The following is a 13528-nucleotide window of genomic DNA, read 5'->3' on the forward strand; positions in this document are numbered from 1 at the left end:
ACTGTGGCAGTTGCAATGGGCCGCAGGTTCAAGTGGGGGTAATCGTCAATATTGATATGATCCAATTTGCTTCATCCCATCACCTTTCCCCTCCCAGGAAGCCACCAGCCAGGCTACGCCACAGATCTCCCACGAACCGGCCACGACCCAGGGCGACTCTCCTGACTTAATGTAGGTCTCATTTGGTGGTTTAGAAACAATGAAATAATGAGAGCCCAACCAAATTTGACATGACTTGAAATCCCAACCAAGCTCGACACCACCCCAAACTTGAACACGACCAGAACACAGCCACTATCAGATCTCAGCGCGACTGCAGCTATCCACTCGGCGCTCTCGTGATTTTTGCAGTCGTCGCAAGTGCATCGCATCCTGTACGACGGCTGGAAGCGCCGGACGCTATTTTTCCTTTGCCCCGACGCCACATCCAACCCACGTCATCAGCCACTCAACTTCAACGACAGATCTTGTTCTCCCAGTCAAACAACCTGAATTCAATCGTGAAAGGAGCTTTCTTTAACCCAAAGATACAGGATCAGCGGTTGCGACGGGGTTCTTTCTCTCTTTCCTTTTCTCTTTCCTTTTTTACTACTTTAAACGCAGCCATGGCTTCGGTGACATCGCTCGACAAGGACCTGCGCAAGTTGCGTCTGGACAAGTACACCCCGGGAGCCGCCAACGAGGCCCGCTCCTGGATCGAAAGTATCCTCGGCGAACGACTTCCATCTTCCGATCTGCTAGAAGGACTCAAGGATGGCGTTGCGCTCTGCAAGTGAGTCCTATAATCCGATCAATATCAGATCTACTAGATCTCCCTCGCTCCTTGCCGCCAGTCCCGCTAACCCCTCCAACCCTCCTCTTAGACTCGTTAATCTCGCCATCGGCCCACCCGGCGTTCGATACAAGCAATCTGCGATGCCCTTCGTCCAGATGGAGAACATCTCACTCTTCCTCCGAGCCTGCCAGTCACCACCCCTCAACCTCCAAGAGCACGACGTCTTCCTCACCGTCGACTTGTACGAGCAAAAGGATCCCGCCCAGGTATTACAATGCCTGGGCGCCTTCAGCCGCGCCGCCAACAAGCTGAACCCCGCCGCCTTTCCCTCCGCCATCGGTCCCAAGCCTCGCTCCGGCGTCATGAGCCCGCAGAGTACCGGTCCCCCTCCCCCCGTGACGCCCCTCCGCGGCAGAGGCCCGTCGAACTCGAGCAACACGTCTTCGGCCTACGGGACTCGCACCGTGATTGCGCCTAGTAAAACGGGCGATTCGGGTTCGGGGCGGTGGAGCCCTACGAAGAGCCCCACGAACGGCGGCTCGACTTCTCCCGGCGTCGCGGTTAGTAGCTGGAGCCGGAAGGAGCATGAGGGCAGCACGGCGCCGGCCTGGAACATTTCGCAGTACGGCTACATGGGAGGCGCCAGCCAGGGAAACCTTGGCATCGCGTTTGGTGGGAGGAGGCAGATTACCAGCGCAGGGCCGTTCGTGCCTAGCCTCGCCGATAAGGAGCGTAGGCGTAAGGAGAAGGAGGCCGAGGAGGAGAGGATGAGGCGGGAGATGGAGGAGGAAGAGAGACGGCGCCAGGCTGAGCTCGAGGCTGAAGAGGAGCGACAGAGACTGGAGGAAGAGCGCAGGTGGGAGGAGGAGACGCGTCGGTTGCGGGAGCAAGAGCGGCAAAAGGTAGAGGAGGAGAAGCGCAAGTGGGAAGAGGAGGAAAGGATGTGGAAGATCACGGAGGAAAAGCGGCGAAAGGAGGAGGAGGAAGCCAAGGCGCGCTTGGAAGAAGAGAGGCAGCGCACGAGAAGCCGCAGTCGATCTGCCCTCAAGGGACAGTACCTCAGCCAGTACCAGGCCGAGCACGGCATATCCTCCGGGGGCGGCGACGGTGGCGGTGGGAGCGCTTATACGGACAGGATCAAGGAGTTGGAAAAGGAACTCGAGCTAGCCCGGCAACGCGAGCGCGAGTACGAGCGGGACAGGCAGCAGAGAAGTAGGAACCCGCATGCCGAAGTGACGGCTGAGTCGCGGTCTAGAGCTCGATCCCGCAGTCGTCCTCGGCCGCCGAGTCGTCAGGATTCGTGGTCTAGGGATCAGCGCGAATATTTGACGGTCTCGCCGCAGCCGCAGCACGCGCAGCGTCACAAGCCGCCGCCTCCCCAGGAGCTGCCTCAGCACCAGCAGCACCAGTTTGCGCCGCCCAAATCTCCTCGGCCACTTCCCGATCCTACGGCCATCTCGTCACCCCCTCCGAAGGTGAGGACCCATAACACCGGTGGACGTCCACTGCCCGACCCAGTAGCTTATGCGGCTGCTTCGGCACCGGCCCCTGCCCGTTCTCCTGCGCCCGCTCCGGCTCCTGCTCCGGCACCTATTTCGGCACCTGTTTCGGTGGCAGCTCCCGCGCCCGGGCCTCCTCTTCCCGCACGAGAACTACCAGTACCACAGCAACACCAACCCCGCCAAACTCAACCGCCACCGCCACAAGCCACGAGCATGAACATGAACCGTACGGACAGGTACCTCGCCACGAACCCCGCACCACCACAGCCCGTGCCAACGGCGACGTATTCCCGCGAACTAGGCGCCACGGCCGAACGCGACGCAGAAGACAGACGCCGCGCGCAGCGGCAGACGGCCACCAAGGCAGGCGGCTGGGCGTCCAAGTCTCTGCTCGAAAGGGAGATGGAGATGGAGAGGCAGAGGCAGCGCGAGTGGGAGGAGGCGCAGAAGGAGACGGCCAAGGCTGTGCGCTCTGCGGACGGCGTGGAAGGTATCGGCGGCGGAATCGGCGGGCGGTGGGATGTGAGTCAGTGGTCGGGCTATACCGGGGGTGATAGCCAGAATAAAGTGGGGACGGGGATCGGGGCCGGCAGGAGGCAGATTGTGGGGCCGAGACCGTTGCCTGGGCCACCGAGGTGATGGGTACTAAAGTTCTTTGCTTTTTTTTTTGGCCTTCAATATCTACGTAGGTATGAAGGGGAATGTTTCTTCTTATACATATTATTCTTTTCCTTCTTTTTTTTTTTCTCAAATGGGCAATGGAAAAGTTAGGGATGTCAACTTCCGAATGGGAGATGACTATCATCAATGGGGACCTTTTCTCTTCTACTCGTTTCTTGTCTCTTATTTTTTGAACCCAAAATTCAATTTTTATATATTTCTGACATGCACTTGATACTTCTTCATGGTTGTGAAGGTAAATTGAGAAAAAAAACAAGTGATCTCACAATGTGCTGGGTGTACCTTTGTAATTCGCTCGAGACCAATCCGATATGCTATACTCGGTACAGCCCTTACTCCCTTTCCATTTCCCATCGCTGAGTTGACAATCTAGTTCATGTGTTGTGCCCGAAGTATTCCAAAAACACCAATAAAAAAAGGGGAAAATGAAACAAACAAAAAGGAAAAGGAACCAATAGTCAAAGGAAAGAAAAAGAAACACAAGAACTCAAACAAAAATCAAGCCAAGTTAACCCTTAAACATGTCCACCAAGTTGGCGTAAGTAGTGGTGGGCCGGGACCCCAAGATGAAAGATGCTCAAGGGGCATTTCGATAGCAGGAAGCCAGAGAGGTTTGTTGGTGGGTATCTCGCGCGACTTGGTATCTTGATAGAAGTCAGACGATTTTTTTTTTTATTTTTTTTTTTTTTATTTTCTTATGTGGTTCGAGGGGGTAAGTCGTGGTGGGCAGGCAGTAGTTGTTGGAAGTCCGACGCCTTATGGCTCTTTCGAGGAGAGCGGGGAGAGAGGAGGAGGCGAGAGGGCCTCACTTTCCATAGCCTGCAAAGGGAAGAACAAAAAGATTCAATGTCAGTCACCCATACGAGAGAGAAGAAACAGCTCTGCTGATGGAAGGACACATAAACACATACTACCGTCAATGGGGACGCTATCGCTTGAACCACCACCGCTACCACCGCTAGCACCGGCGGTGTCGGAGTTCGCATTGTAGGTTGGGTTGGGCATAGTGAGTGATGGATTGTACTTTTGAGAAGACGGAACTGGTTGTACCTTGGGGGTAGAATGGAAAGAGTGAAGAGGAAGTGCGAAAGGAGGAGGGAGAGTAGGAAGGGTACGAAGAGTCCTGGCCTTTGGATTTATACCTCGACGGGGACGAGCGAATGGACATGGGGACCGACGAGGAAGAGCAACGCAGACAAGCGGATCAAGCCGCCGGGGGCACACTCATTATTACAATTCTACAACAACTTCCAAACACGACTGGAGATCATCACCGAAATGCAGGGGCGTGGTTTGGTAGAGGGCATTAGTGGGAAAATGTGCAGAGGCGGATGGCGGATCTGTCGAGAGAGATACTGTAAGTATCACGGATATCCATGCCATTCCCACAGGTGTGCGGTCCGGGAAACGGAAAGCGATGGCCATTGGGCGCAGACCACGTCAGGAAAGGTCCCCGGGATGGATTCGTATCGGAGGGATATTCCAGCATCAAGAAACCAAGGGAGTACTTTAGTCCCAGAAGAACAGGGAGGGAAGGGGATCGAAGAGCCGCAGTCGCAGGCAAGGTCGACAGGGGGGCCACGTTGAGAGGTGAGACATGATTTCAACACCGGCGTGCTAAGAAGAATTTCGAAGAAGCTGATTTGATAGACGGGAAATCAAGATGAGAAAGTGCATGTCACAATGGCTGTCGAGTCTCGAATGTCGTCTACCAGATGTGCGGTAGTACAGGATGGGCGAACTAGCGACGACAAGCGAAAAGGCCACTCGATTGATTGGACACACACCCTTGTAGTTATGTGTTCCTGTATGCAGCATTTGCATCACGGACCCCCTAGAGGCTGAGTGGCGAAAAGCGAGGTAAGAATATGGATTCGATCTGCCCAAGCTCCGCGAACCAGGCAAGCCATCCCATCTCGCTCAACGGCGGAGGAGCTCTTCAAGAGCACCAGAACTGGAGAATTCAAGTTATACTGGATTGAGTGTCAATGCCCTACTGGATGTAAGTATATCAGCCATGTTTAGCGTCGAGTCTTGGTTGAACATACTACTAATAATAATTGAACCAATGTCATTCAACAATGAAGCCGTCGCGCCTCGTTTCAACCCAAGGCACCATTGATGACGACGCATTCCTCGCAAATGTTCGCACATGGCCGAGAACGGCCGGAACACCTATTCGTACATCAAAAAAGACGGTATCCTTAAGTTACAAGACAGCCATCGAGAAATACCTCTCAGCCACAAACTAGAAATGTCGGCATCCTTCCCAACGTCTTGTGACCATCTCACCGAAAACAATGAAACAATAGTCGATTGTAATCGATGGAAAAGGACCCACAAGCCCAGAAGACGTGGAGTGGAAAAAAGGAGTGCCAAAGGATCAAGAAACCCAATCTTTCTAGCACACAACTTGACCGAGGGAAAGTGGATGGCTTCGAAGGAAGAGTAACCATCGGTTGATTTATGGTGCGTTGAAAAGTGTTTTGAGAAGAAAAAAAAGGGAAAATAATATCAAAAGAGGAATTTTCTTCTGGGGATATTAATAGACGCGCACCTGAACTTCCAACCTTACAAGTGACGTCAATTGTTTTCGGTTGTATTCGATGAGCTCCTTGCAATTGTGCATAGAGCCAATAATGCCCTGGCTGCCCCTGGGAATTGTGGGAATTGTGCTGTGCTGTGTTGTGCAGTGATACGAAGCACAAGTAGTCTATCCACGTGACTTTTCGGGGAAAATGTATCATTTAAAGAGAAATTGAAAATTGCACCTCTGTTTTTTCGAAAATTTCTTCGGCATGCAATTTTGAATCCTGACACCAAAGATGGCCTCATTCACCTCATTCACACGTATCCTCCCCGAACAACTCGCCCTCTGCCTACCGCACCCTTATCATCCTCATTCTGGACGTCAAGGTCTCCTCGGGGTACGAGTACGGGTCTAGGTACAATATCGGTACCACAACTCAGCAGAATCCAAAGCCAGGCCCCCCTCCCGAAAGTGAAAAGTGAAGCGTGCCACCCGCGCTGCACAAGCGCCCACTCGGCTTTTTCCCTTGCTCAAACCTGCTCCCCACAAGAACAAGGCGACGTATCCTATCCGCCTGGGCCTAGATTTGGCAAGCCATGCGACTCGGTGAGAAGCCAATGCCGACTGGAACCACCACCTGGGTAAGCAAGGAGAGCAAGAATCGCCGCGCCGAAACTGGTGGAGTGCGTGATGCCATCCCATGTGGCACCTTCTCCTCGCCTTTGCTGGACTCGATCTTGTTTTCCCCCGGCCTCCTTTCCTTATCTCTCCCCCCTGCTGTATCGTCTACGTGACAGGCCTCCATAGGGGACCATTACAAACCCCCTTCGTAGCTCTCTCTTCGTCGAGAGAAGAAAACAAAACCCACGATTTGCCTGCACCTCACGGCTTTCAATCCGCTTGGTGTTAACTTGTTCATATTCATTCGCAAGTGGGAGAACGATCCAAAGGTCTAGACAACCGGTCCGCTCCACCCTGGTTCCGCCTTTTTTTGCTTTGATGCGGCCCCAGGACTAAAATCGGACAAACATACTTTCAGTTTCCTATCTGTATGGCTTGGGCATGCACTGTACGTCGGGGATTCGATCATGTCTCCAGATGATACCTCGCGTCGACATATTGCTGTCGTAGTATATATAAAAAGTAGACAAAAAAACCACGGGCACTCTTTTATATATCAAAATCCCCGACCCGTTTATCCATCGTACCCCTAAGAACGCCATACATGGTATCCCAATCCCATCAAACCGAAAAACCCGGTCCCACGCTGCTCTGAGAAAGAAGACCAAAGTAAAGAGAAAAAGTACACGAAATGCGAACCAAGCCCAAGACATTAGACACACTCTTCAGACTCAAGCACCGGGGAAGCTCTCTGGCTCATTGTCGAAAATATACTTCTCGTCGGTAAATGACAGCAGGAACCTAGACACCAGCTTGCCCGAGTAGTCGAACGAGACATCGCGATGGGGACGCTGCTCGTTGTTCGGGAGGATACAGCCCATGACGAGGCTGAGAAGATCGCACCCTATCAGTTGCGGAATACAGTTAGTTACCAGACAAATCGAAGACAAAAAAGAATCGAAAGAGACATACCAGTCTGACCCTGGAGAATCTGCTTGAGCGAGTACACAAGCTCAATCGCCGGAGGATCCAAATCCCCATTCCCAATAAACCCATCATCCACCAACGGATTAAACGACTTCGCCGACATATCCTTACTATGCGTCTGATAAATCTGATGAAACTGATACGTAAACTGCCTAAACGGCAACTTCTCAATCTCGGCATTAACATCGAGCGCAACTTTCCGGTCGTACGTCGGCGGCAGCTGCGTCTTGTTGTTGATCTCGTTCTCCGTGATGACGAAGTAGTCCGCCGCCGTCTCGACCGATTCCATGAACAGGCAGAGGATGAGGAAGGCCGCGAGGCAGGGGGCCCATTCTTTGCGGGATTTGGGCTTGAGGGATTTGGAGAAGGCTTCGAAGAGGTGCTGGACTTCGCGCTGCATGATGTCGTCGAGGACGGCTTTGATTTGGCGGTTGAGCACGCGGGATGTTACCCAGAGGGCGTGCTGGGGGACTAGTTTCGTGTCGCGGAGGCCGAGGACGCTGTTTCGTGTCATGCAGAGTTGGCGGGTTAGGACGTAGTGGAGGGTGTAGACATTCAGCGCCCGACGAACGATGAGGGACTGTTAAATAAAGAAAACCGTTAGCATCGAGGGTGATGAGGGAAAGGGTCACAGGGAGAAAGAACTTACATCAGTCTGCGCGCGGTATTTATTGACGATATGCAGAAGCTGCCTCGGGAGATCAGTATGCTGCAGCGTCTCGGTCAGTTGCTCCGAGTACGCAGGCTCCCTGAGAATCTCCTGCATGTATTCCTTGCACCGCTTCTTAAGCTCGTCCTTCTGGCCCCCTTGCTCAGGGTCGATGCCGATCGGCACGGCATTCCTCGCCTGGAAATCCATGGTGTTTTGGTCCGCATGCAAGTGCCAATGCCGCATGATATCGGCCGTCTTGGGCGTGAAGAACTTGGCCTGGACGGCCAACACAGCTCTAAACCGCGTGCCGGAGAACAGCTCTATGGTACAAGGCTCCTCGAGACCCTCGATGCTGAACGACTCGACGTTCTCGGCGATAAACTTGACCACCTCCTCCTTCCTAAGGTGCCCACGAATAAAGTTCGGCAACAGAACGGGAAGGAAGTCGGGAAACTGCCAGCACACGATCTGCGGCACATTAATCATAAGCTTCTTGCAATTCTTGCAAGGCCGCTCCTTATCACACTTGACCTTCCGGCTATGGCAGCAAAAGCACGCGCCGAGCCGCCGCACCTGCAACGCGTTCTCCTTCGTGTCGTTGGCAAGCGGGCCCTTGCGACCCTTGTGCGACGTCCGGAAGGCCTCCTCGAAGCACTCGAAGGGGTTAGGTCGGCCCGAGCTGGAGTGCGCGCTGATGGACGTGGGCGTCATGATGACGAATTTGCCCGCCTGCTCCGACGCGGGCTTCTTCTTCTTTTTCTTCTCGACCTTGCCTTCTTTTACCTTGCGAATGGGGATGGCGCCCTTCACTCCCGACTCTAGCATGGGGGAGGGCGAGCTGTTGTTGCTGGAGGAGGAGAGGGTGTCGAGGATGGGGGAGAGGGATTGTTCTAGCGTCTGTTGGGCGTCGAGGGTCTGCTGCTCCCAGCTTGATACATCGGAGATGGAGCGGAAGCTCGTGGAGACGAGCCCCATCTCGGGCTGCTGGAGTTGGGTGAGGACGTCGAGGCCAACAAGGGCATCGGTGTTGTTGTTGAAGTCATTGTTGAACAAGAATTGTCCAGCCAGTTCTATGATGCACGACCGGATTAGCGGGCAACACTTGGACTCGCTCTCTCAATGTTGTGATACGACCAGTCCAACCAACTCACCATTCATCTCATTCATATCATTCATCTGAGCCCCAGGAAAAAGCAAAGTCTGCGGCGTCAAACCCATAGACCCAGCCGTAGCCGCCCCCGACTGCTGCATAAAAAGCGACGACGCCGACTGCGCCGACTGCGCCGACGGAGAGCCCGAAACCCCCGGCGACACAAAGTTGTCACTCATGGCATCTGCGAAGCCGACGGCAGAATCCACGGGGAACTGGGGCTGGTCGAGGTCAAGGAAGGCCGGCGACTCGGGGGTCGCCACAACAACATGACCACCCGTGCGGCCGACTATGGCGAAACCATTGAGGCTTCCGCTCGCCGGGCTGGGCAGGAAGCCGATGGAGGAGGGACCGGAGCCTGTGCTGGAGTAGTCGATGAATTGCCAGGATTCTTCGGAGTCGCTCCGCGGATCGTAGGGGGAGGAAGCCAGGGGGGTTGGTCCGCGCGACATGGTGGACGCCATGGACGTAATTGTTTCTCGCCTTTTTTGCCTATTTTCCACCAGTATTCCTCTTGGTCGTTTCCTTTCTTCTATCCTTATCAACTGTTTCAACTCTGAGTTATTTCGGGGCACCGGGATTGTTTCCTCGGTGATGTTCTTCCGTCGCAAGATCGAAGTGTACCAAGCCCACTACCAATTCTGATGTACCATCACAATCAGGATCAAATCGTTCGAATCTGTTTCGGGGCGCAAGAGTGTGAGGCGTACGTCCCTCGCAAAATCTCGTAGATTCACACCGTCAAACAAAATAAACAAATATGTCAAAAAACCTCTAGTATTTATGAAGATAATATCCCCCAAGAATCCGAAAACCCTTTTTCACAGGAACGGAAAGGAAATGTCCCCCAGGGCTGGCGACTCTTCATCTTTTGTAAAGCAAAGACGCCATCCCGCATCGCCCCTCGCTCGGCGCTAAACCCGATTCGGATACCGACGAAGGATGCGCAGTCCAGAATGCGTGACCGATGGTGGGTTTTGGGACGAGAAGAGCAAAGTGTCGCCAGGCTTTACGGTGGCTAAAAGTGTACTTTCTCAGAGAGATAATGTCGTCCATTTATAAAATAGTGTACTTCGTACAAACGAAGCCCCTTGCCGTTTTCCAGCGGCAGAGATTGTCCTGTTCCTCGGGAGATCCGCGACTAAAACGGACGAGCTGAAGTCTCTTAAACAGGGTCGCACGGCGTGCCTAAACGGTGAGGTCTTACTGGTCAACGACAGGTCGGTGATGGAAAAGGAAGTCGTCCGCCCTTCCGGTATAAGAACAGTCCAAATCCCCTCGGCATTCTCTCTTCTTCAATTGAACGGTTCGGTTGATAACAAGAAACCCAGGAAGAGAGATCGTCTCCGTCATCGCTATCCGAATCGGCCAGCGTTTCTCTCATTGACGTTGTCCAAAGACGTGTGGTATAAATGGCGCCCCTACGAAGTACCTCGCTGAAAATTGGTGCCACGACCGACCGCGCTGCCGAATTCCGCATTTCCTCACCGGGCAGCTCGGCCAATTGCGACCGGCTTACGAAGTATCCACAGCCTGGATGCACTTGCTCGCCTCACACTTTCAGCCAAGCCATCGAGGGAAGGCCAGCTATTTGCTCTGCCCCCTCTCCAATTTATGGAAAGTGCAGGCATATTTCAATGCAGCAACCATCCCGTATGGAGGTACATATAATAGAGAGAAACCCGCGACATCCGCGTTTGCCCATGAAGTTGGGTATCAATGAGCCTTGAGGATAGGAGACACTCGTCTCCCGGCGCGGCAGCAGCCATGATACCCAAGGTGACGAACACGTAGCCTCCGAAAAGGCGAACTTCTGCAGAACTCAGCCTTCGCTGCTCTTTGAACAGACTCACGTCGTGGCAGTGGCACATTCTCCTCGCTAATTTTCTCTACGGTTGAGCAGGCTGCTGCCGACTTAGACCCCCCAAAACCCCGACAGATTGATGCTTCTCTGGAGCACCGCCATTTGGCAGGGTATGAAGACATACAAAACGTCATCCTCGGCGCGAAAACGGATACAGACACAGCTTAAGCCGCGGCTTTTGGGAAGGGGTTAATATGTGTGAACTGTTTTGTACAACTCTAATAGCAGCAGGCCACCCACGACCATTCGTATGCTTGGTGTTCTCTCGCCTTCTCGGGCATGGATTGCTAGCCCCTGTGAATGAACGGGTATAATGAAACGAGACCCGGAAAGTAAAGGGTAAGGAAAAGGAAACGGTAAACAAATTGCTTGAGGAGAAGAATCGTTACCAAAGGGAGAGTGGATGAGGAAAGAAATCAGCTGTAACCGAAGGAAAACGATATGAAGCTTCCTGTAATGCTAGGTCTGATGCCACCGCTAGTATACCGTATATATCCTGTAATGTTGTTTTGCCAGTTTCCCCGAAAACAGGTAAAAAAACGAGAAGGAAAAAAGAAAGGGGTATAAATCATCAGTGGGGAAAGGAGAAAAAAGGACGACCAAGTTGGCGATGATGAAGACGAGTCCGAAAAAAAAACATATTTCCACTTTAAAAAGCAGATGCGCAAGAGAACGCAACGACAAAACCCAACAAGCAAGAAGGAACCAAAGAAATACTACAAAACTCTCGATTATCAGCTGCGGTACCTTGCCGGCGCCCGATTCTGAATCTGTTTCTCCGTCGACGCGTACAACTTATCCAAGAAATCCATCGCCGACGCATCTCTCAAAATCTTAGCCACCTGTATCCCCGCCGACAGCAGCTGCAGCACGTGTCTATCGTCCTTGAGCGGACGCCTCTGCTGCTGCCCGTTCTTCATCCCTGCCGCCGATGACGGCGCGTACCGCATCTCGAGAGAGTGCTCCAGCGTCGGAACGAACTGCTTAATCTGCCCGTTGTACAACACCCGCGCCGGGATCCGTCTCTTGGTCGCCAGGCGCTTGAGGAGGTACACCCACTCCACCCAATCACGGTCTTGCGGCTTTTCGACCGGACGTGTGTTGGGTGCTAGTGGTATGGGGAACTGGTACTTGGCTACGAAATCATACGCGCATTTCGACAGGCGCTCGTTCATTTGCCGCAAGATGTAGTCCTGTTCCTGGATGGGGAGATTAGTAGGGAGATGCGGAAGGTCACGCTCTTGCATGGCTATGTATTCGGCCGAGGGTGGCTGGAGGAAGTGGTGGGGTCCGTCGAACTCGTCGCGGTTGGACGGCCGTCTCTGTGCTGGCCGACCGCTTATGTCGACACCACCTCCTCGTCCCGCGCGGTACCTGGGCCCTGAGGGCGGCGACGCAGGTCCAACATCATTATCAAGCGAGCAGTCTGAGAGATTCGACGATGCTATGATATCATCGACCGAGTCTGTCGGAGAGTACATGGCGCTCTGGGAATTCCAAACAGTCGTTGAAGAGCCGCCGCCATTCAACGGGCCATACCCTGAGTTGGTAGGCGGGAGAAAGCCAGCTGTTGAGGTCGGTCGACCCGGAGAAAACGCACGTGGGGCGGCCGAGACGGGAAATGATGTCTCAACCCGAGGTGGCCCGTGGCCGTTCATCCCGATGGGGACATTGTATGGCCCTGACGAAAGTGCAACACTTTGAAAGACAGTCAATACGTGGTTAACAGCTATTCCTAAAAGAAAAAAGAAAAAAGAAAAACGTAGACGATGGCCAGTGCCTAACGGATCCAGAACCAAGGTAGAAAATAAAGAAAAATAAAACAAAACAAAATAAGATAAACTCCCGGGCATGACGAAGGACAGCTCGACTTACCCTGATGGCTGGGAGTAAGTACGGCCGGGTGGACTACTACCCCGCCGCGTATCAAGATAAGCAGGGCTACAGAAGCCTTGTTAGTTTCCCCTTTGTGACGACCCATCGATGCATTCGTGTACCTGCAGCATCATGTGTTGTTCACACCTACCTCCGTGAAGTGTTCCAGAGTGCCGCCCCAGGCCCTGGACTTGCAGGACTACTCCTAAAGGGATCTTGGTGGGTAACCTGCCTGCGACTCATGATGCAATATAATCTATATGCCTTGTTGCGGGTCGGGATGTGGGATGTTTGATGCCTTCCAGGATCCAGGAGACTCCAACGCGATTATGGAAATCGCAGGTGTGGTTCAGATAAATGCGTAATAGCAGCCAGGGTTTCCAAGGTTCGAAAGGTCAGGAAGAACAAACCCGGCCAGGACTTGGATATGTTTGCGAATACCAAAATGGACAAAGCGCATTCAAAGAAAGGCCAGAAGAACAAGAAAAAGAAAACAGAAACAAAACGGAGACGGGGACGGGCGAAAGTTTCAATGCCTTCTTTGACAAGACAAGATCTTCCCCAACAGGACAGGGCAGAGAGATAGAAACCCAACAACGCTTTTTTCCTTTTAAGGGTAAGGCAGCTTCTGGCCTCGCTGCATGAAAAAAAAAAAAATGGGGACTCAAGATAATATTCGGCAGACAGGGACGAACAAGCGCCGACAGGACATGCGCAACTGAGAAATCAACTCCTGGGGTTCGAACAATCCGGGGTCCCAGGCTCCCAAGGCTTGGCTATGATTGTGGTATCCGTGGACTTGAGGCCTGATAGTACTTCCGGGGATCCTCGGACCGTGGCCTGGCCGTAGGGCTGTAGAGGACTGGAGGGAATGAACAAATTGCGACAGTT

General features: G+C 53.1%; 2 protein-coding genes and 1 pseudogene across 2 annotated transcripts; 1 reads left to right on the plus strand and 2 right to left on the minus strand.

Moving 5' to 3' along the window:
- Window positions 1-605: 605 nt before the first annotated feature.
- SAPIO_CDS7734 (Uncharacterized protein) lies at window positions 606-2916 on the plus strand (the record flags this gene model as incomplete). Its single annotated transcript, XM_016789537.1, has 2 exons — window positions 606-772; window positions 864-2916. The coding sequence occupies 2 exons, from the start codon at window positions 606-608 to the stop codon at window positions 2914-2916; spliced, it is 2220 nt and encodes a 739-aa protein (XP_016641364.1).
- Window positions 2917-6840: 3924 nt separating this feature from the next.
- SAPIO_CDS7735 (Uncharacterized protein) lies at window positions 6841-9350 on the minus strand (the record flags this gene model as incomplete). The annotated part of the gene is made up of 4 exons (XM_016789538.1): window positions 6841-7013; window positions 7082-7676; window positions 7746-8818; window positions 8900-9350. The coding sequence occupies 4 exons, from the start codon at window positions 9348-9350 to the stop codon at window positions 6841-6843; spliced, it is 2292 nt and encodes a 763-aa protein (XP_016641365.1).
- Window positions 9351-11496: 2146 nt separating this feature from the next.
- Window positions 11497-12420, minus strand: SAPIO_CDS7736 (annotated as a pseudogene; the record flags this gene model as incomplete).
- Between the last annotated feature and the right edge of the window lie 1108 nt (window positions 12421-13528).

The sequence above is a fragment of the Scedosporium apiospermum genome, assembly GCF_000732125.1.
Source record: "Scedosporium apiospermum strain IHEM 14462 chromosome Unknown SEQ_SAPIO_0110, whole genome shotgun sequence".
Taxonomy (NCBI): Eukaryota; Fungi; Ascomycota; class Sordariomycetes; order Microascales; family Microascaceae; genus Scedosporium; species Scedosporium apiospermum.